The sequence below is a fragment of the Myotis daubentonii genome, chromosome 12 (assembly GCF_963259705.1).
Source record: "Myotis daubentonii chromosome 12, mMyoDau2.1, whole genome shotgun sequence".
Lineage (NCBI taxonomy): Eukaryota > Metazoa > Chordata > Mammalia > Chiroptera > Vespertilionidae > Myotis > Myotis daubentonii.
The window spans coordinates 69944042-69964852 of record NC_081851.1 but is presented as its reverse complement, the minus strand read 5'-3'; the positions used below and the strand labels follow the sequence as shown (position 1 = coordinate 69964852).

Here is a 20811-nt window from a genome sequence, read left to right as displayed (position 1 = left end):
ACTTGAGAGCTAGAAGAGACCTTGGAGAGCTTCCTGTCCACTATCCTCTTAAAGAGATGAAACTGAGACTCAGGAAAAATGGGCTGCCTGCTGCTCCACAAATTACTGACAGGTTAAGAATCCAAGTCTTCTAGGTCGAAGGCAGTGGGTTTTTTCCCCTCCTTTTTCTGCTGTCTGTACGCCAGCCCGTTAAATGCAGCACCATCCATTTCACTCCTCTCCCCCTCACCCCACCTCTAGACCAGACTGTGGCTGTTCTCCAAGCTTCCCTGACTTGAGATGACCAGGCCCATACTAACACCATTCCACCTCTGCCCCAGCCCTCCTAGAGAACACACCAACTGCTCTACTCCAACATCCCAGGTCATGTGCCTGTACAAGGCCGAGGCCGTAAGGCTCTGGCCATAGAATTCCGTCTCTAGAGTCTAGAGCAGGGGCGCGCAAACTTTTTGACTCGAGGGCCACAATGGGTTCTGAAACTGGACTCAGAAGAAGGAGCTGCGGCCGTGTTTCCCGACGTTGCCATGTTAACACTGCTGCTGGTGAAGGAGCGGAGGGGAGAACAAGAGAACCCTCCGCTCTTCGGGCTCCGCGGGCCGGATAGAACAGCCGAACGGGCCAGATCCGGCCCACGGGCCGTAGTTTGCCCACGGCTGGTCTAGAGTCTAGAGCAGCGGTTCTCAACCTGTGGGTCACAACCCCTTTGGCGGTCGAACAACTCTTTCACAGGGGTCGCCTAAGACCATCCTGCATATCAGATATTTACATTACAATTCATAACAGTAGCAACATTACAGTTATGAAGTAGCAACGAAAATAATTTTATGGTTGGGTCACAACATGAGGAACTGTATTTAAAGGGCCAGAAGGTTGAGAACCACTGGTCTAGAGGAAAGGAGCCAAAAATGCGGACCAGAGGGAAAGCAGTCACCTTACCTGCCAGTGCCATTGAGCCCTGGGGTGGAGAGTATCTGCATCTTCTCCAAGGCGACCAGAGGAACGCTGTTGGACAGATAATGGCACACTCAGCCCCCATCTGGGTACAAGAGGCTGGTACCCAGGCAAACACCGCGGCAGCCCAGACCCTCCCCTCATCAAGTATGGGAAGATCTGCCCCAGGTTCACTGCCGTTCAGAGGCACATCTCTGAGCAGCCCTGAACCCCGATTCCCTAGAGATAGAAAGCCACCTCAGTGGAGGGCCATGACTTGGAAATGGGGATGAAGGAGTTGAAGAAGAAAATCCAGATTCCTAAACAAGTATCATCTTACCCGTGTTCCTGGAAACGTCTGCGGTCATATTCATCAAAGATGGGGCGCCAGGCACAGAGGTTGATGACAGCCACAGCGCCCGTGACAAGCAGCATGAGGGTGAGCTTCACCATGTGGCTGACCTGCACCAGCATGATGGTGGCGATGAGGGACAGCACGGCGACATAGTTGTAATACTTGGGGTTCTCCATGCAGCCATCCTCTGTCGCCATCCCCGAGGTGCCATTGTTGGGTCCCATGTAGTATTGCAGGCAGCTCAGCTGGAGGCCAGGGCCCCGGGGAGAACACGGTCAAGGGAACAGCAGACATTGTCAGAGAAGGCTGTCTGGCAGTGTCGCTCAGCTGCCACTTCCCCAGCTCCCTCAGAAACACCCAGAAGGGTGGGGCAATTTACCAAGGAAGAATACAAGTGTAATTCCTACTAAGAGCTTTACTATCATCCCTTTGGATGTTCACAAAAACTCCCTGAGTGTTTTTAGGACTGCCACCATTGTAGAGACTCAGGCTGGACTCGCCCAAACTAGCGCAACCAGCAAGTGGGGAAGCCAGAGAGCTAGGAGTCCAGTCTTCAGGTTTCCAATCTAGTAACGCTGTTGTCCACATCACACTGTTAAAGAGGGAACGTGGAGCCAGCTCATCACCCACACCTCACAACTGCACAGGTGGCAGCCACTCTGCTCCCATGCTCCCCCGTTTCGGAGTTGGTCACTGGTCCCACTGCTGGGCAGATGTGGTCAGTAGAAAGTGCGTCCACAAACAACCTAGCCTGCTTTTTGTAGCCTTCACCCACTGCGCTTGGCTGGCTCTGGGGAAGTTCTCGGCATGGGACTCCAGCATGTGAAAAGTTTCAGAACCCCCTGGATTTTCACCATCCACTGAAGATGGGATCTCCAGGTATCCTGCACAATGTCCATGACCTTGTTAAACAGTGGTCCCCGGATCGGCACCAGCCTTCGGGTGTGTTCTGACAAAGGGCGTGGGGCTTTTCTTCCCTGCACTGTGAGCACCATGCCACTCAGGGGCATGTTAGGTTCTGGAGCTCCTAATTCCATTCCGTTGGATTTGTGATCAGCTGGCCCTAAGGCTGTCATTTATATTGCTGCCACAGTAAGGCTCCATGCTGAGTTTGTTTTGTTTTTTAAGCCTCACCAGAGGATATGCTTAGGGAGAGGGAGAGAGATATATGAGAGAGAAACATTGATTGGTTTGTCTTCTGTACTTCTGTGCCCTGACTGGGAATCGAACCCACAACCCAGGCATGTGCCCTAACTGGGAATCGAACCAGCAACCTTTCAGTGCAAAGTATAATACTCAACAAACTGAGCCACTCTAGCCGGGCTCTCCATGCTGAGTTTTTTCCTGTGCTTAGATTGTTAAAGAAAATATATTTGAAAAAATAGGACTTTTTAAAAGAACGTCTATAGTGCCCCCCAAATTAGTGGGAGCTGGGATGACGAACAAGAGAAGAGAACATGTCACAGCTCCCAGCACCCAGTGCTCAATAAATGGCTGGTGGCTCTGAATCAGTAGACTTTTGGCTTCCAAATGCTTTTCCTCCCCCCACCCCAAGAAAGCCTCTGGCCACCCCCTCACGGGAGCCAAAGCTTCGCCATAAACTAAGGACAGCAAGGAAGAGGACTTCGTCTGCCTCCAGCCATTTGGGCTCTGCAGCTGCTCTCCCCAGTGACCCAGCTCGAGGGCTCGAAGGAGGTCTGGCCAAATGGATGAAGACAGAACAGAAGAGGTCCTTTAGTGGAAGAGGTCTGCCTCCTTGTTGTGACAGATACCTGACCCTACCCACAGTGCAGGGGATACTCAAGATATGCGGAACACTTATGAGTATTGTACCCCTTGGGCAGTAAGGTAAGAAGGAAACGGGATTGGGATCTAGACCTTCAATTCTCGACTCTGTCACTTACTGGCTGTGTGACTTAGAATAAGTGAATTAACCTTTCTGAGCTGTAATTCTTCATATGGAACTACAGCTAATAATACTGCCCTCTTGGGATTGTTATCAAGATTAAGTGATGAATGTAAACTGTGGTTGAAAAGTAAAAAAAAGATTAAGCCAATATATATAAAGCACCTAGCACATGGTGGGATCGGTGCATGGTGTTGGTTCTTGAACTTAGAGAACAAGGAGCTGGGAACAAGTCAGTCTCAGAGTTTTCCTGGGGAGAAGACCCCTCTGTTTTGCCAGGATCTAGTTAGGAACCTAATGCCACTCCAGACCTGTCTCGGGTGGAGGAATGGCTTGACAAGCTGCCCATGCTGGCCAGTATGGAAGCCTTTTCCCACTAATGGGAGTGTCCCTTCACAAGGACAGCGGGAACTCACCATGTCCACGACATTTGCCATAACCAGAATGAAGATGGCTAACATGGCCCAGGTGTTCCTGGCCCAACGTGTCCGGTCAATCCACGTCGAGAAGGCCACAAGCTTCTTAGGAAAGGCCTAGAAGGAATGGAGTTTCAGGGGCCATGAGCCTTGAGACAACTGCTAACAACTCCGGGTGCTCTCATACTTCCCAGGAACCTAAAAAGCAGTGCTGTGCGTGCGAGTCAGCCAAACCTGACTGTGGCAGAGCGGAGAAGAGCGCGCAGGAATCCTGGCGCTCTCTCTCTCCTCCATTATGAAATGTCATGGCTCCCAGATAGCAGAACCCTTTCCTCAGAAGACACGGGGCCAGCCCAGGAGGCTGCGGGCAGCACTAGCCAGCAGTAGCCCGTTTCTTATCTCCAAGTGACCAGGCCAAGACGGGAGACTTGTCAGGGCCAGCCATCTTTGCCTGGCTAGTCTGCTTTCCCGGGCCGGCATACCTAAAATCTTCCATTACTTGGCAAGCCACCTGCCAGATTAATTTTCCTAAAACACTACTTTGGTTTGGTCATTCTGATAAAAATGCTGCATGTACCCCAGCGCTCAGAGAAGTCAGTCTTCGTCCTTTTTGCTGGGTTTCACGGTCCTCCACAGTCGGGGCCAACCCACCTCCCAGCTGGGCCTCCACTGCCTTTCGGCAGGTTCTCGTTTCTCTAGGCTCCGGCTTACACACTCAGGCCGCCCCCGCGGCAGAGCCTGTGAGCCCGCCCCGAGGGGGTGCTCAGCGATGTCAGTGAATGACTCACTGTGGAGTCTGAATGAGTGGATCGTCCTGAACCATCCTAACAGATCTGTCCTCTGTAAGGACTTGAGAGGATTCGTAACTCGTCAATACTCCCTTTCACAGGGAGTGACGCTCACTTCCCAAGGGCTTGTGGGCCGAAAGGAGTGCCACTTACCCGGGGAAAGATGGCAGCCAGCGAGCAGACCGTCAGGACCAGAAGCAGAAGCTCCCCAACCACGAAGGTCACGTAGTTGGTCATCAGCCTGTAAGAGAGACGTCACTGAGGAGGGACCGGAGGGAGCAGTGAGGGTGGGCGAGAGGGGGATAGGAGGCAGAAGGCACAGGCCTGCACCGGGAAGTTCTATGTGACGCGGAGTGGGGGGCCTGGGAACGGGCGGCCCTCCCCAGCTGTCACTGTTGACCCGGACTTTCCCAGAGGAGGCAGGCTCGCAGATGCCCCGGGCAGAGCCCAGGAACACCTGAGAAGGGACTCTGAGGATGAGCATGCTGCCACGCAGCTATGATGTTGCTAATCCAGGGCCTGATTCTTGGTTGCACCCGGTTCCTGGTCGCCTTTCACCCTTCAAAATACCACCCTGTCAGTGAGGCCTGCTCTGAGCATCCTATAAAAATGCAAACAAGCCAAAACCCAGCTCACCCCCAGCATCCCTTTCTCTCCTCACTTGACTGGTATCTGTAGCACTTATCCTGTCTGCATATATATTCTGATTACTTAATTGTTCACGTTTATCTTCCCCTTCTAAAATGTAAGTTCCACTGGAGCAGGGATTTTTTTATGTTACCTTCACTGCTACAACCCTAGACCTCAGCCACAGGCATGAAGTAGACAGTAAATACTTGTGAATGAATGAGTGAATTTGAGCCTCACAACAACCCTGAGTTAGCCGGGGCAGGTACTATTATCCTCAGATTAGCCTCGTCAGCTCTGGCTTTATAAGCTGATGCTTCAGGAGCCCTTAGTGCAGTGGTTCTCAACCTTCCTAATGCCGTGCCCCTTGAATACAGTTCCTCATGTTGTGGCGACCCCCAACCATAAAATTGTTTTCGTTGCTACTTCATAACTGTAATTGTGCCACTGTTTGAATCGTCATGTAAATATCTGATATGCAGGATGTATTTTCATTGTTACAAATTGAACATAATTAAAGCATAGTGATTAATCACAAAAACAGTAATTATATACGTGTTTTCCGATGGTCTTAGGCGACCCCTGTGAAAGGGTCGTTCGACCCCCAACAGGGTCGCGACCCACAGGTTGAGAACCGCTGCCTTAGTGACAGGCCTGCGGTCACAACCAATAGTAAAGCGTGTCCGGGACCTAGGCCCATGTGACTGAGTCCTAGGCCCTTTACAGTTCCCCAAACTAACGGGACAGGCTCCACACTGGCTCCTTCCTGCTGGGGAAATCAATCCCTGAGCAGGATGAGCTGCTGATTGGCCTGGGCAGGGAGGGAGGGACTCGTCCTCAGTTGGGCAGTTAAGCCAAGGACTCCAGAACACACGCCTGGCCCCAGAGGACTGGCTGCTGTGTTAGAGCAACCAGTCTGGACCTGAGCCTAAACGTGCTTCCTACGATGAGCCAAGAAAGGGAACCAGGTTGGCCTTGATGACTGAAGACGGGGAGTGTCCCCAGCCTCTGTCTCCTTATCCCAGAACCACTGAGGCCCAGCTAGCCGGGTCTCCATCCCCAGACCCCCTGTCCCTCAGCCTTGGTCTGACCCCCATTTTGATGCTAGTGCTAGTCCAGAACCCAGGGGGCAGAGTGAAGCACAGCCCCCACATCCCCTGGGCCTGAGGTCAGCTGGGGCTGCTCCGCGGGGGGGCAAGGGACAGAGCAGTGCTGCGCCCCCACATCAGGCTCCAGCTGAGGCACCCACATCACGCCTCCGGCTAGGAAGCGTGTCGCCTTCCGCCCTTCCGGCCTCCAGGCTCCTGCAGGGCCCCCTCACCAGGGGTCGATGACTATCTCCACCAGGGCCGCGCAGAGCAGCACGACGCAGGAGCAGCTGAAGGCGGCCCCGCTCTGCTTTTCCTTCTCCACCGAGTAGCGGGTTTCCAGCTCGGGGTCCATGAAGCGCATGGACAGGAGGAAGGTGTTTCTCTTCTTCACTCTGTGGTGGAAACGAGCCGTGAGACGCAAGTGCCACCTCTGCCTGGGCCTGTCAGGGAGGTGGGCCGGGGCGCGGTGGGCACTTACACCTGCGCGGACTCCCGCTCGAGCAGGGCCTCGTTGAGGAGCTGGTTGAGCTCGTGCTCGTCCTCAGAGGCGTCCACCACCCGATCAGCCAGGTCCTGAAGCCGCAGCCTCCGGTGAGGGTTGGGGAACGAGGGGTTGTCGATCTACAAGGCAGCGAGGCAGCGTTAGGGGGCAGGTGGGATGCAGTTGGAGAAGGACATGGGGGTTGGGGGGTCCCTTGGCTCTAGAAACCATTTTCCAGGGAAAGTCTTCCCAGTGCGCCCACGCAGCTCCTCCCGCTTGGGTCTGCATCCAGAGCCCCGGTCCCTTCTGCTTTCCCTGGGACACTGTCCCAGGCCCTGTGGCCCCCACAGAAACGGCAGTGGTCACCCCTAACGGCAGCCTCCTCGGGGAGCGCTGCCTGGCTCTCGAGCCAGAGATCGGGATGCAAGACCCCTGCTGGTCAGCGCAGTCCAAGCACATCCTGCTACGAGGGTGGGGGTGACACGCCACACACATCGGCATCTGGGCATGGGACCTGTGGGGTCTGGACCTCGTCAGAGAGGTGAGCGTAGTTCAGCCCTGAAGTCTGACTCCCAAAACAGTCCTGGAAACTAGGGTTTTTCATGGCTGTCTTTGCTGCGCTCGGTCTATAGGACTCTGGGACATCAGAGCTAGGCAAGGCTCAGAGGTAAGCACCTCTTTGTGTGTTTTTTAAAGATTTTTAGAGAGAGGGGAAGGGAGAGGGAGAGAAACATCGATGTGAGAGTGGAACATGGATCGGCTGCCTTCTGCACCCCCACTACCAGGGATTGAGCCCTCAACCCCAGGCATGTGCCCTGACCGGGAATCGAACCAGCAACCTTTTGGTGCATAGGATGACGCCCAATCAACTGAGCCACCCCAGCCAGGGCGAGTAGCTCTTTTGATGTTACCCACTCCTACCCCACGTAAATGACAAGGAGGCTTGGGGCTGGGTCTGGGGGAAGGTGACTTGCTAGGGCTACACTGCTAACAAGGAGCAGAGCCCAGGCTGGCGGCTAGCTCTCCAACTCTGAGCACAGGACTCTTCCTGCGGCAACAGTCACCTGCCCACGCCCTGGCCCTCAGCCCTGCACATACCTGGGCATCGGGCTCCTCGGGCTCCTCCGAAGTGGAGCCGCTGGTGTGGACACTCCCATTGGACTCCTTGGTCTCGATGAGGGCAGGGGAGCTGGGCTTTGAGGACGCTGGCGCTCCGTTGGGCAGGGCCTGCAGTGGAAGCAGCACCATCAGGGACTCCAGACACTGCCAGCTGCCCACCGTCCTGTGGTGCGTCTACCTGCCGTCTGCAATCTCCTCGCTAGCGTTCAGAAGCGAACTCGGAAACTTCACTACTCAATTCCTCCTCTAGTGTTTAAATGCTGTAATTTTCTAGTATTAATTTCTACTATTAAAACTTGTCCCAGTACTCCCATTCCTATTCCTAAAACAGTATCTCAACGGCTCAGTGATTCACAGCGGTCTTTTCTGGTGCGGAGCCCTGTCAGATGCCTCCAAAAGTCTGAATATTCCACAAACCAATGTTCCTTGATAAACTAAACTAAACCCTATCACACAGGGAAGTCATTCATTCATTTAATAAGCATGAACTGAGTACCTACTATGTGACAGGAACTGATCTAATTCCTGGCGATACAGACAAAATGCCCCGACCTTGGGAGCTCACATTCTAGGGAGGAAAGGCAGGCAGCAGCAGTCAGTAAAGTGGTCACAGCAGGTGAGGAGAGAGAAAGTGCTCTGGAGGAGGAGAAGTCGGGAGACACGGATTGCCGAGTGAGACTACAAAGAACAGGTTTGGGAGGTGTCACCATGCAGATGACATTTCAATAAAGGCCTGCTGATGGCGGATGGGGTGGGAGGGGGAAAATCCCACGAAGAGGGAGCAGCTGGTGCAAAGGCCCTGGAACAGGCATGAACTGGGGGAGCTGAGGCCAGGGCTGCCGGGCAGAGTGAGGGGACCAGTGGTGAGGGCCTGACCCTGGCTGACCACTGCTCCTCTGAGTGAGACAGGAAACCCATGGAGGGTTCTGAGCAGGGGAGTGACACGATTTCACGTAACAGGGTAGGGACAGAGGAGGGTGAGGGGCAAGGACAGAGGAGGGTGACTGGTTGGGATACGATTGCAGGAATCCTACACGAGATGACAGTGGCACGGACGGGGATGGTAGCTGTGGGCGGTTGGAGCTCCATCTTTCAAGAAATGCCAACAGAACTTGCTCTGGGTGGTAAAGAGAGGGGTCAAGGCCCTGCCTGCTTGGCTCTGTGGACAGAGTACTGGCCTGCCGGATGAAGGGTCCAGTGACTGGTTCGATTCCAGTCAGGGACACATGCCCGGGTGGCAGGCTTGATCCCCAGTGGGGGGCGTGCAGGAGACGGCCAATCAATGATTCTCTCTCGTCATTGACGTTTCTCTCTCTCCCTTTCCCTTCCTCTCTGAAATCAGTAAAAATATATTTTAAAAAGGAGGGGAGGGGTCAAGAAGATCTTCAAAGCTTCTGGTGTGAGCAAGTTGAAAAAATGGAGCGGCCACTGGCAGGTGAGGAAGACTGAGGAAGAGCGGCCATGACAGGTGGAAAGGCTGATGAAGAGGCTTGAGTGTGGAGAGCAGGAGCGAGCGCGCCGTCGCCTGGGAACTCCGAGCTGCCTGCTCTGCACACGCCTGGAGACGCACCAGTGGCTGCAGCTGCGTGCAGGGCCCTGGCTGGGGCTGGGATCTAAGCTTGGGGGTTGTCAGAGGTGGCATGTCGGACAGTGAGATTGACAGGGTTGGTGTAAGTGGGAGATGCCTGCTCACACTCTCCTCACTTCATTCCACTAAACCCTGGAGATTTCCGCGAAGGAACTGTGTTTGCTCCTGTGACTTCCCGTGACCCTCCCACATCCTTCACGCACGCTCACGTCTCCCTGACTGTAGAGCAGGCGGGTGCTCTGAATGTCGGAGACCTGCACAGCCGTGAGGCTCTCCCTGCGCTCAGGACAGTCCTGCCGCTGCTTCCTGCCCCACGCCCCCTAGCGGCTGACGGCGGCTGCGCAGCCATGGCGGGGAGAGAACCAGGCTCCAGCAGGACACTTACATTCCCTGAGAGGGCGTACCAAGCGCTGGCAGGCAGGGACGCCTGATAAAATAGCTGATGAATGTCATATGGCAACGGGCCCTTCCTCTCAGGAAGCGCTCCTAGAATCCAGAGCTGGGGAGAGCCTCCAAGGGTGGATATGAATGTGCGATTCTCAGACACTCACCTGGCTGACAGCCACATTAACAGTGTCCTGCCTTGGGAATAACTAAAGACACGAGACTGTTCACAGCTTCACCTTCACATGAACGAAGATCAAAGGTGAGTGGAGAGCCGGCCTGGGCCCCGGAGGGGGCGAGGTGAGTAAAGAGGGGCTCCCACTGCTTCCTCCCTGCAGGGACCCTCCCTGCAACCCAGCCGCTCAGAGCACCACACGCGTTCCCAGCAGCGGACAGGACAGTCGCCTCCCGCAGACACCAGCTGGCCCTCTGCACGGAGTGGTAGGACTCGGCATCGCTGTGATGCCCACCTGCACCTCACAGCTCATTCCGCCACCAGGCCGCGCCCAGTCCTCTGTCACCCCTCCTTCCTGTCCCCCAGTGCGGGGGGGGGGGGGGGGACTCACCGAGCTGTTGAGGCCATTCTGGGAGGCGGTTTTCTTCACCTCTGGCTTGGACGCGATGATGAGGTAGGTCTCAATGCCCTTCTCCTCTAGGTAATCGCAGCGGCTGCCCCCCTCGCCGGGCTCCACGTCGAACTCTCCTTTCAGGCAGTCCAGGGTGCTCTGGGAGATGTGCACGCGCCTGCAGCGCAGCCAGAGAGGCCCTGAGCACGGGCCCTCACCCACCCCCCGTTCTGGCCCAGGCTGCCGCCCAGGCCAGACTCTCGGGGTGCATGGGACAGAGGGCCACCCGGGGCAGAGGCAGGGAGGTCCTGTGTGGGCGGTGTGGCCCCTGCCCCTCTCGGAGCCTCAGTGTAAGTCCATGAGACAGGAATAACGTTGTGTCCTCACAGGCTGCTGAGAGTACACATGAGAAGGACACTCAGAAGTCTGCACCTGCTCTCGGGGGCAATGGACCCTTCTCTGGGAGTCACCCTGAGGGAGAGGCTGGTGACTGCCTGAGGGGCTCCCTGGCCCAGGCAGGCAGGATTCAGCAGCCCTCAGCCTGTCTGCCCTGAGCGCAGGCAGGTCCTGGCCCAGCCGCTTCTGTAACCAGCCAGCCGCTCCTCCGAGCCTGCTGCTGGCCATCCCGGTAACGCCCTCCGGGGAGGCTGGCACTCTGACTGCCGTAGTGTGATGGCATCAGCCCGGCAGCCCCGCCAGTGGGCACAGGGGACGAGAGGACACACGGCTGCAGAGGTCCAGGCACGAGAGGCCACAGCCAACCTCAGACCAAGGAGACGGGCACCCGAGAAGGAACACGGCTCCTGGTGGGAGGAGGCCCTTGTCCTAGCCACAGGCCTGAGGGATGGCTGTCCCCTCCGACCTCACGCCTGCCCGCTGGGAAGGAACACTCACCCGGGGATGCCGCCGGCCTCCATCTTGTTGGCCACAGTGACATCGGTAGACCACACGTCATACTGCCAGCGCTTCTGGCCCAGGACGCCCCCCAGCACAGTGCCCGTGTGCACCCCCACACGCATGTCCACCCCGGTCTTCGTCTTCTCCCGCACATACCTGCCAGGGACACAGAAAGGAGGGTCAGGGGAAGCCGCACCAGGTGCCGGCCCCCACACCCCCTCAACCCCCCTCGCCCTACAGGAGGCATCCCACACGCGTTTTTTTCCTCTAGGCCAAGTGGCCAACTGGGTGCCCCCCAGCTTTCTGTCTGCCTTTGAGCTGAGCGGGCAGAAGGACTGCCCCTAGCCTGGTCCCACATACCATCGCTATATCCCGCATGTCACCGCTACGTCCCACGTAACATCGCTACATCCCGCACTAGATGCCTGAGCCGACTCCTCCGGGGCCTGGGGCTTCTGGGCCACGACGACAGACCTGCTCCTCCCACGGGCCAGGCGCCCCCTCCCTGCAGCGGCACCCACTTACGAGATGGCCTCCACCATGGCGAGCCCCATGAGGATGGAGCAGACGGCGTGGTCCTCCCGGTAGTCGGGCAGGCCGCAGATGCAGTAGTAACAGTCGCCCAGGATCTTAATCCGCAGCTGGTGGTATTTCTGAAAGGGCAGGGCGCGGGCTGTGGCGGGAGGCGCGACAAAGCAGAGGAGGGACGGGCGGGGGGCCGCGGGGCGAGGGGACTCACGGCCGCCAGCTTGTCGAAGCGGGCGAAGAGCTCGTTGAGCAGCTTCACCAGCTCCTGGGCGCTGCAGGTGGAAGACAGCTGGGTGAAGCCCACGATGTCCGCGAAGAGGATGCTGCAGGGAGGAGGCGCCGCCGTGAGGCCCCGCCGCACCCTGCCGCCACGCCTGCTCCTGCTCCCAACCCGGGGCAGCCAGGATCCCGGGGAAGAGGTCCTGGCGCTTGGAGGGTGAATTTGGGGCTCTGGCACTTATCTTATCCTGTGGGCTTCCCTCTGGGGCCCCTTCCCAGGCTGCCTCCCTCCTGCCCCAGGAGGAAGGCGGGAGCCCAGCGCTGGCCCTGCATGCTGGGTGGCCTCACAGGTGCCACTTCCTGGCTCTGGGTGATGCTGGTACAGCAACGGGGCTGGACCACCGAGCCCAAAGCGCGTCTCAGCCGCGATGCCCGTCAGCGAGGCGGCTCACACGGGGGCTCACACTGGGCACGGCTCTGCTTCTAGTCCCGGGGAGACCTTACCCCGCAGCGCTCAGCTGACCCCACAGGGCCCACCCCGTCCTGCTCTCGCAGCCCGTGCGGGGCCGGCGCACCTGACGTTCTCGTGGCGGTACATGTACATGGTGTTGAACTGCTGCTGGTCCTTCTGGCTCTCGTCCTTCTTCATGTCCTTTAGCATCTCGTCAGCCACATGCTTGGGCAGGATGGACAACATCAGGTTCTCCTGTGGGCACAGGGAGGGCAGTGCGTGGGGCCCTCGGGGTCTCACCGGTGCCCATCCAGCGGCAGCTCAAGCACTTCCGGGAAGAAACACCCGATTCTGGCAACGTCAGCCAGGAGCCATGCGCCCGCCCCCCACAGACCCCGGAGCACAGCCCAGGACGGGCAGCACCTGCACTGGCGGGGGTGCTGATGGGAGCCGGGAGCCCAGGAAGAAATCCAAGCCTGGCTCTGGGCCTCCGAGGCGTTCCCCCTCTGCCCCCCCCTCCCCCCCCCGCCACAGGGAGTGAGTGTGACAGGTCCTGGGGGCCGTTCTCCGTGGCTCCTGCCCCGGGGCAGGCCTAAGCAGGAGGCGCTCCTCCTCTCCCCGGGGTGGGCAGCCAAGAGGCCCCCAAGGATCTGGTGTTGAACCCCAGCCCCTACCAGCCAGAGGGCTGGGCCTCAGCCCCCCCCCCCCCCCCCGACAGAAGACAGATCTGCTGTAGGGCAACCCCTCCCATTCCCCTAGGACTGTCTGCAGACCAGAGCCCCCACCTGCTCGCCACCACAGCACAGGAGGTCCCCACCTCCCATCTGTTTCATGGGCAAAATCAATCCTCTCTCTCAGAGTGACTCACATGGCGGTAACGAGGCACGGCCGCCTGCCCAGCCTGAGCACTCACAGTGGTCATGACTATCACTCTCGCATTTCTACCGCAATGCCCACCGTCAGAAGCCTCTGGGAGGGCATCGCGGCAGCTCAGGAATGAGAAGCCCAAGGAACCCAGGGCGGGTGGGGGAGCAGGGACCACCCCGATTCGGGGACTGAGGACTCTCCTGGAAGAGGAGGATTTTTTTTTTACCCTCATCTGAGAGTGAGGGCATTTTCCCTTGATTTTTTAGAGAGAGTGGAAGTGAGGAGAGAGAGGAAAAAGAGAGAAACATCGAAGTGCCGGAGACACATGGATTGGTTGCCTCCCACATGCACCCCGACCACGGTGGGGATCAGATCTGTAACCCAGGTATGTGCCCTTGACCGGGAATCGAACCGGAGACCCTCCGGTGCACAGGCCAACACTAACCACTGAACAGCGCTGGCCAGGGCCAAGAGGATTTTCAAACCAGAGACCAGGGCGCTGCCAGCTCTCATAGGCTGCCTAGGGACAGAGCTGCTGGGGTCCCCAGGGAGAAGGGGCAGCGGGGGGCAGCAGTGAGCACCCAGGCTGGGGTAGGAAGCTGGGGATCCCAATCAAGTCCTGTAAGGTACTCCATACCCCGACCACAGTCCCAATTTCCCTGAAAACCGCCGCCTCCCAGCACGGCGCAGGCTCAAGGCTGTCAGCCACAGCGGCACGAGGCAGCAGCAGGAGACTCAGTGCAGCCCAGGACACGGCCCGGGATCCCCGTGTGACCAGGCCCTGAGCCGCGCTCGGTGGGGGAGGGTGGGAACCGTCACTGGGTTGTATGATTTCCGTAACTTTCTTCAGGAGCATGAGCACACTGAAAGCATAAACGATCTGAACAACAGGAAAGCAGCTGTGGTCGTACATGAAGGCTGCCAGCTGACTCGTGTGGCTTATGAAACCTTTCTCCCCCTCAACACGGTCAGCAGGCAGAGGCCACCCGAGTCGTGGTGGTGAAACTGGTTTGGACAAGCACGTGACAGAGCTCGGAGCAGAAGGCAGCCGCCAGGGCCTCCACGGGAGAGGACGCTCTGGGCACAGGGCAGAGGGGGCGTGGGCAGTGGGCAGTGAAGGAGAGGCGCCCCCTGCCAGTCACAACCAGGACTTTTGCGACAGCCAGATGCAGCCTCCACCTCGGCGGCTCTGCTCGTCCTCCGCGCGGTGCCCAGCACGCGGGCGCTCTCTACCCGCCACGCTCCTCCAGAGGCCCCGGGCCGCCTGACTGGGCACCCACCGGCCTTTCTGGTCCCATTTCCCTGCTCTCCTCGTGTCCCCTCCAGGACAGACGAGCCCCTCCTACCACTCCCCCCCGCCCCACACCCTTCAACAACCTCACCCACCAGCCCAGCCCTGCCCAGGCCTGCTCCTCGCCCTCTGCCCACGTCCTTGGTGTGTCTATTGGCGCTGACATCGTCTGCCCTGAGATTCAGAGACTCTAAGCCAGTGGTTCTCAACCTTCCTAATGCCGCGACCCTTTAATACAGTTCCTCATGTTGGGGTGACCCCCAATTTCATTGTTACAAATGGAACATAATGAAAGCATAGTGATTCATCACAAAAACAATATGTAATTATCTATATGTTTTCCGATGGTCTTAGGCGACCCCTGTGAAAGGGTCGTTCGACCGCCAAAGGGGTCGCGACCCACAGGTTGAGGACCGCTGTCGTAGAGGCTCCCTGACACCCATGCTCGGCCCAGGGAAAGGCCCCAGCACCTCATTCGAGTTCCTGGAGGAGGAAGGAGGCTGGGATCCAGGCGCCCTGTCCGATGGGCCCCACAGGAGAAGCAGGGGTGGTGGGGAGAGAGACCCCAGGGTAGCCGACCTCGGGGGCCAGCGCGGAGGGATGTGGGTGGCCCTCCCCAGCACCCAGGCAGAGCCTGCTCTTCCTGAAATAGCACTTGCTGCATGTTTTGGGAGTCACAAGCATGTTCCCAGCCTCTGACCCATGGATGACTCTTCCGGGAATTTATCCAGCAAAAATAACCCAAAAGGCCCTAACCGGTTTGGCTCAGTGGATAGAGCGTCGGCCTGCGGACTGAAAGGTCCCAGGTTCAATTCCGGTCAAGGGCATGTACCTGGGTTGCGGGCACATCCCCAGTAGGGGCTGTGCAGGAGGCAGCTGATCGATGTTTCTCTCTCATCGATGTTTCTAACTCTCTGTCCCCCTCCCTTCCTCTCTGTAAAAAACCAATAAAATATATTTTTAAAAATAACCCAAAGGAAGTAAAAGGACACACGTGCCAGGGGAAGCTCGCCGCAGTGTCACTACACGCGTGGAAAACACTGCCGGCGGCCCAAATGCCAGCAAATGGCTAATTAAACCGGGACGCGCCCTTTGGGGGGAAGATCATGCCGCCTAAACTGGTCTCAGTAAAAACTGTTGCCACAAGAAAATGAGGGAAAAGCAGGGCGGACGCAGGCTGTGTTCTGCGAAGGGGACGCGGGATCCACCTACGTCTAAGTAAAGGCAGGGGCGGGGGGGGGGGGTGCAGAGAGCAGCTGGGGGATGGGGTTAAGAGAAAACGTAAAATGTTTTCCAAAATGCTATATATGGTGTTATGCTGCTGCTTTTTAAAGAAACTTTTTAAACTGGAAATAAACACAGAACTTCCTGTTGCCTCCAGCAGTGACCCTGACCCCAGCTGGTCCATAGCAACCAGTTTTCTTAGAAAGGGGAGATCCTGGCAAGGGCAAACGCAAGCATCGCTATCCGAGTCCCGAAAATCAACCGGAGAGAACAGAGTGGGAGAGGCACAGCGTCTCCAGACTGGCAGTAGAACAGTCTAACGGCCCTTTAAGACGCGATTCGACGTTAAATACATTCCAGCCTGAAGTGGCACCGGCACCAGCCCCTTGGTCTTTAACAGACGCCAAGGGTCTGGGATGAGGCGGGCGAGACCTGCCGCGAGCCCACCCCACAAGGAAACTCATGCCCTCGGCCTTCGCCAGGGACTGGCCATGAGGGGAGGAGCTGGGGGCGGGGGGGGGGGGGTGTCTGCGTGGCTGGGACTCAGCCCAGAGAAGCCTCAGAAAGGCTTCCAGTCTGAGGGCAGCTGCTGCCTGGAGAAGGAGGAGCCCTGCTCGGGAGGCCCCGAGAGAAGGCTGCTGGGAACGTCTCTAAACGTCCAAACAGCTCCCGTGAAGACTGTGCTGCCTGAGACGCGGTGAACTCCCATCCGACCCGCCAGAGGCCACAGGAGGGAGTCCCCACAGGGCGGAAGGCTGGCCCGCGTCCCACCAAACGGCCCACAGGCTTTGATGGTTACCCTAAAATCACAGGAGCTAAGTCAAGGCCGACCCTCTCTGGGAAAAGCACCAAACGAGTCTCAAAAAGGAAAAACAAGTGCCTCCTGGAGGCTCCCGGGCACAGAAAACACTGCCCGTCCTGGGAGAAGCGCCCGGCCGCCCGTGGGGAGCAGACAGCTGGGCAGGGACTGGCTGGGGCAGGAGCACAGTGTCCTCACCCCGGGGAGGGAGAAGTGGTCGCGGCGGCCCGGGCCGGAGGCGCGGCCTCCTGACCCCGGGGCTGGGACCTCCTCTTCCGGGAACAGGGATCTGCTGAGCTGCCAGGTGGTCTGTGACCTGGGGGGCAGCCGGGCAGCACGGCCTCGCCGGCTGCGGGAGGGAAGCGATCAAGCCCCTTCAGCCGTGACTCGTGCCAGGGCCCACCTTGTCCCTGGCACGGGACTGGGACGGGACAGAGGAAGGCGGCGGGCACTGCTCCCAGGAGCCTCAAGCTGCGCCAGCTGACCCTCTGGTGAGCACTGGGGAGTTCATCACAGCCAGGGGGCTGGCAGAAATGAGCTTTGCTGAGTAGACGCTGCGTGTCTACAACATCCTTGTAAAAGGGCAGAGGGAAGGAGAGGCACCAGCAGTGCCCAGGTGGCTGTGTGTGCATACGGCGTGGTGTCTGTGTGGTACCTGCTTGTCTGAGGGGGGCTGTGTCCTTATGTATGTACAGGTGTGTCCTACATATGCACTGTGTGTACACACACACACAAATACATGTCATGACAACCCATCACAGGCTGTGAGCACACAGCTGTCCACAGACATGTCTATTCTGGTCCTGATCTACCCAGGTCCTTGGAGCTTCCAAGCCACTTGGAAGCCATACAGTCACTGGGCCCCACCAGGTGCCCCTCCTGCCCTGCCCACCTGAGCAGAGGCGGCAGGAGAAAGACGTGAGGAGGAGGAGGACCTGGCCCGCTAGCCCTGGGAGGCCAGAGCCCCAGCGCCACCTCGTGTGCCATCTGGAAACCCCAGTGCTACCGTCTGCCCACAGGGCAGGTGGCGCCCCGTAGGCGAGGGGACCACACCACCTCGGTCGCTCAAGCGCAGTCACTGGTCATCCGTGCAGGTCCTCGAGCTGGGAAGGTCAGAGGTAAACAGTACTCCCAGGAGCTCCGATGGGCGGGCGGGGAGGTCACCGCAGAGTGACTGGCCTCAGGGGGCAGGAGCGCTCTGCTGTCTTCAGCAGCAGCCGTGGGAGTTCAGAGAGGGAGAGGCTGCGTCACTCACACCAGCCGTCTTTCCACAAGACCTTCCCGAGCGGGAACAGGCTCGAGGCCAGGGCTCCAGGGTCTCCCGGGGGGTGGGCTCCAAGGGGAAGCAGAGCCACACTCCATCGCAGTGGTGGGGCCACCAGCCAGTCCCCACCAGGAACCACACAGACGCAGGGTCAGCCCAGAGCTGTCCCCTGCGGGAGAGGGGACACGGAGTACGTGAGCCTCGGTCACTCGCCTGGACTCCTCTGCCATCTCCAGAGACGGGCAGGGCCGCTGTGTGGGCCACGGTGACCGCAGTCTCAGGAGATAGCCCTCTGGACCCACGGAAGGCCACGTGTGCGGTACCTGGAGCCCTCACAGTGTGCTTGGCACAAGGCAGGTGCTCCCTGGAGGCTGGTGAGTTAATGAGCTGTCAAGGAGGAGACGTGGCCCGAGGGACAAGCCATCGCCCTCTGGAACAGCACAATCAGGACTTTCCACCCCCACGGAAACGGGCCAGAGCCTGTGTGTCCCACGGTGGCACCCGCCACACCCAGCTACTGAGCACGTGGATGCGGCTGGTGCAGCGGAGGCTCTGATCTTTAATTCTTTAATTGTAATTAATTTAAACAGCCGCCTATGGCTAGTGGCTGCCGTATCGGACAGTGCGGACACTTAGCAATTAAGTACAGCTCGCCTGCCAACACGGAGGGGCAGAGAGCGGCTGCCAGGAGGCCACGGTGCTGAGGGCGCACCTGCGATCAGCAGGAGGGGAAGGGATGCTATGGCGTCTGCAGGGGAAGCACACACCTGCTTCCGTCCTGGACCCCGGACGGCAGCTCAGACCACCCTGGGAACGAAGGCCCAGGCAAGGGACAGACCCACTCTCCACCCCTAAGGCTTTAAGGTGGTTGCGCTTCCCTCCCTTTGCCTCCGTCCAATGGCGCTTCTTCCACATGCCGCTCCCACCTTCCTTTACTCTCTACCCACCCCCCACGCAGCCACCACCCAGCCCAGCCCCGCCCGAGCCAGCTTCGGTGGGTCCCCTGACTCCAGTCCTTCCCACACGAGGAAGAGAGAGAGTCCTCACTGAGGGCTTTGTCACCACAGCCTCACTGTCCATCACCTGCCACCTCCACCCCCAGCCTCACTCCCCACCAGCCCCACCTCGGCTGTGCCCTCTGCTCTCCCACCACACATCCCAGGTTCCCTCTCTTCCTGAAGCCGCCCGAGAACCCGCATCCATCACGTTCTCCTTAAATCCAACTCCAAACGCCTCTCAGAGTCTCCGTGGCTCGGCCACTGCCCCTCGCTCCTTCCTCCGCCCCTGGTGCCCGCGTCCACCCGGCACAGCAAGCGTCCCTCTGCGGGCCCCCCGCCTGCTCTCTGCAATGTGGCTTGTCCTGCTAGAGCAGCGGTTCTCAACCTGTGGGTCGTGACCCCTTTGGCGGTTGAACGACCCTTTCACAGGGGTCGCCTAAGACCATCGGAAAACACATATATAATTACATATTGTTTTTGTGATTAATCACTGCGCTTTAATTATGTTCAATTTGTAACAATGAAAATACTTCTGCATATCAGATATCTACATGACGATTCATAACAGCAGCAAAATTACAGTTATGCAGTAGCCACGAAAATAATTTTATGGTTGGGGGTCACCACAACATGAGGAGCTGTATTAACGGGTCGCGGCCTTAGGAAGGTTGAGAACCACTGTGCTAGAGCCTGGAAGGTCAGGATGAAGAACTTGCAGTGACACCCACGGGGTGGGCGTTGGGAGCACAGCAGCACTGATTCCTACTCCAACCAGGAGACACTCACTCAGGCTTTTCTCAAGCCAAGAGGCATCGAGGCTACACCGAAAACGGAAATATTATCTGTGTGTGACTGGCACTGAAGACACAACCAGCTGCCAAGGCTGGCGGTGGCAGTGGGGGTGGGGGCCGGTCCTCTGTGGTTCCTGCCTAGTGGGCAGCCGCTTGGCCCTCTCCACCGGGTGCTCACAGCAGGACAGTGCAGCGGCCACCGGCCACCACGCACTGAGGCAGAGCAAGAGGCAGAGCTGCTATGCAGAGGCAGGAGCTCCTCCCGCCCCAGCTCCTCTTCCCGCCTCACTGGCTCCCAGGACAGCCCCAGCCTCACTGTCGCCAGGACAACGGGCACTTTGAGGACTGACACTAGAAGCCCCAACCCCAGGCCAGAAGGGAGCTGGCTCCATTCTCTCTCCCCATGACTCCCCTCTCCCCTACCAACCTCCCATGAGAACAAGGTTCAAGGTCGAGATTGCTCTACGCCTTCACCTCGCAGCCAAAGGTCTCGAAGGGAACAGTGGGGCAGGCTGGGGCAGAGGTCGGAGAGGAGGGACCTTCAGGGAGATGAGAAACTGAAGCTGTGCCCAGCGGTGCCAGCTGTCCAGAGTCCCAAGCTCGGGCTCCCAGGAGAGATGTCTGACTCTCACGGTGAACGAACGGCTGGTTCTCCCCTGAGACTCGGGCACAAAGAAGAAATGCCACCCAGTCAGAGGTGACCCCGGGCGATGGGTTCAAGGCAGAGTGAGGAGGCGGCTCTGTCACGGATCCCCCAGGAGCTGCACCGACAACCCAGTGTCACCTCCACCAGGTCCTCCAGGCGCCGGATGAAGGTGGCCTGGCCCGCTGGTCCTCACTGAGGTGGGGGATGGCGACGACTTGCTGACCTAGAACCCTGCAGCGTCAGCCCTGGGCTCTCCCCACGTGCCCGGCCCCAGCTTCCTCCCCATGGAGGGCGGGGACCGAAGTCACCCCCTCTTCCCTCACCAACAGAATCTAAAGGGCGTGCAGGCCTCATGAGCCTCCTGTCGTCCCTCCATCCTCTCCCACATCCTCCTTCAACCACATCCCTCTCGCTGGGAAGCAGCTCTGCATGTGGTTCAGGAAGGCCCACCATTCTGCAGTGTGTACCTGCTGACAGGTGTGCCCTGGGGGCATTTCCTGGATGCCTGCTGTTGCCAGGTGGCAGCTGAGGCGCTTAGCAACCATCAAGGTCCCCAACTCAACCCTGGAGTGTGATCCCATGGAA

At 58.4% G+C, this 20811-nt stretch overlaps 1 protein-coding gene across 2 annotated transcripts in view; it reads right to left on the bottom strand.

Moving 5' to 3' along the window:
* The window catches only part of ADCY3 (adenylate cyclase 3), a 49748-nt gene that overhangs the window by 6729 nt on the left and 22208 nt on the right, over positions 1–20811 (bottom strand). The window contains exons 4-15 of one of the 2 annotated variants that reach the window (XM_059660402.1): positions 12471–12601; positions 11888–11999; positions 11674–11801; positions 11146–11304; positions 10252–10429; positions 7693–7821; positions 6592–6734; positions 6344–6505; positions 4549–4636; positions 3608–3724; positions 1271–1530; positions 937–1005 (exon numbers count right to left, since the gene is read on the bottom strand). In XM_059660402.1, coding sequence (XP_059516385.1) covers positions 937–1005; positions 1271–1530; positions 3608–3724; positions 4549–4636; positions 6344–6505; positions 6592–6734; positions 7693–7821; positions 10252–10429; positions 11146–11304; positions 11674–11801; positions 11888–11999; positions 12471–12601 — 1676 coding nt within the window. The remainder of the gene's footprint in view (positions 1–936; positions 1006–1270; positions 1531–3607; positions 3725–4548; positions 4637–6343; positions 6506–6591; positions 6735–7692; positions 7822–10251; positions 10430–11145; positions 11305–11673; positions 11802–11887; positions 12000–12470; positions 12602–20811) is intronic. The other variant, XM_059660403.1, reaches the window with a different exon arrangement.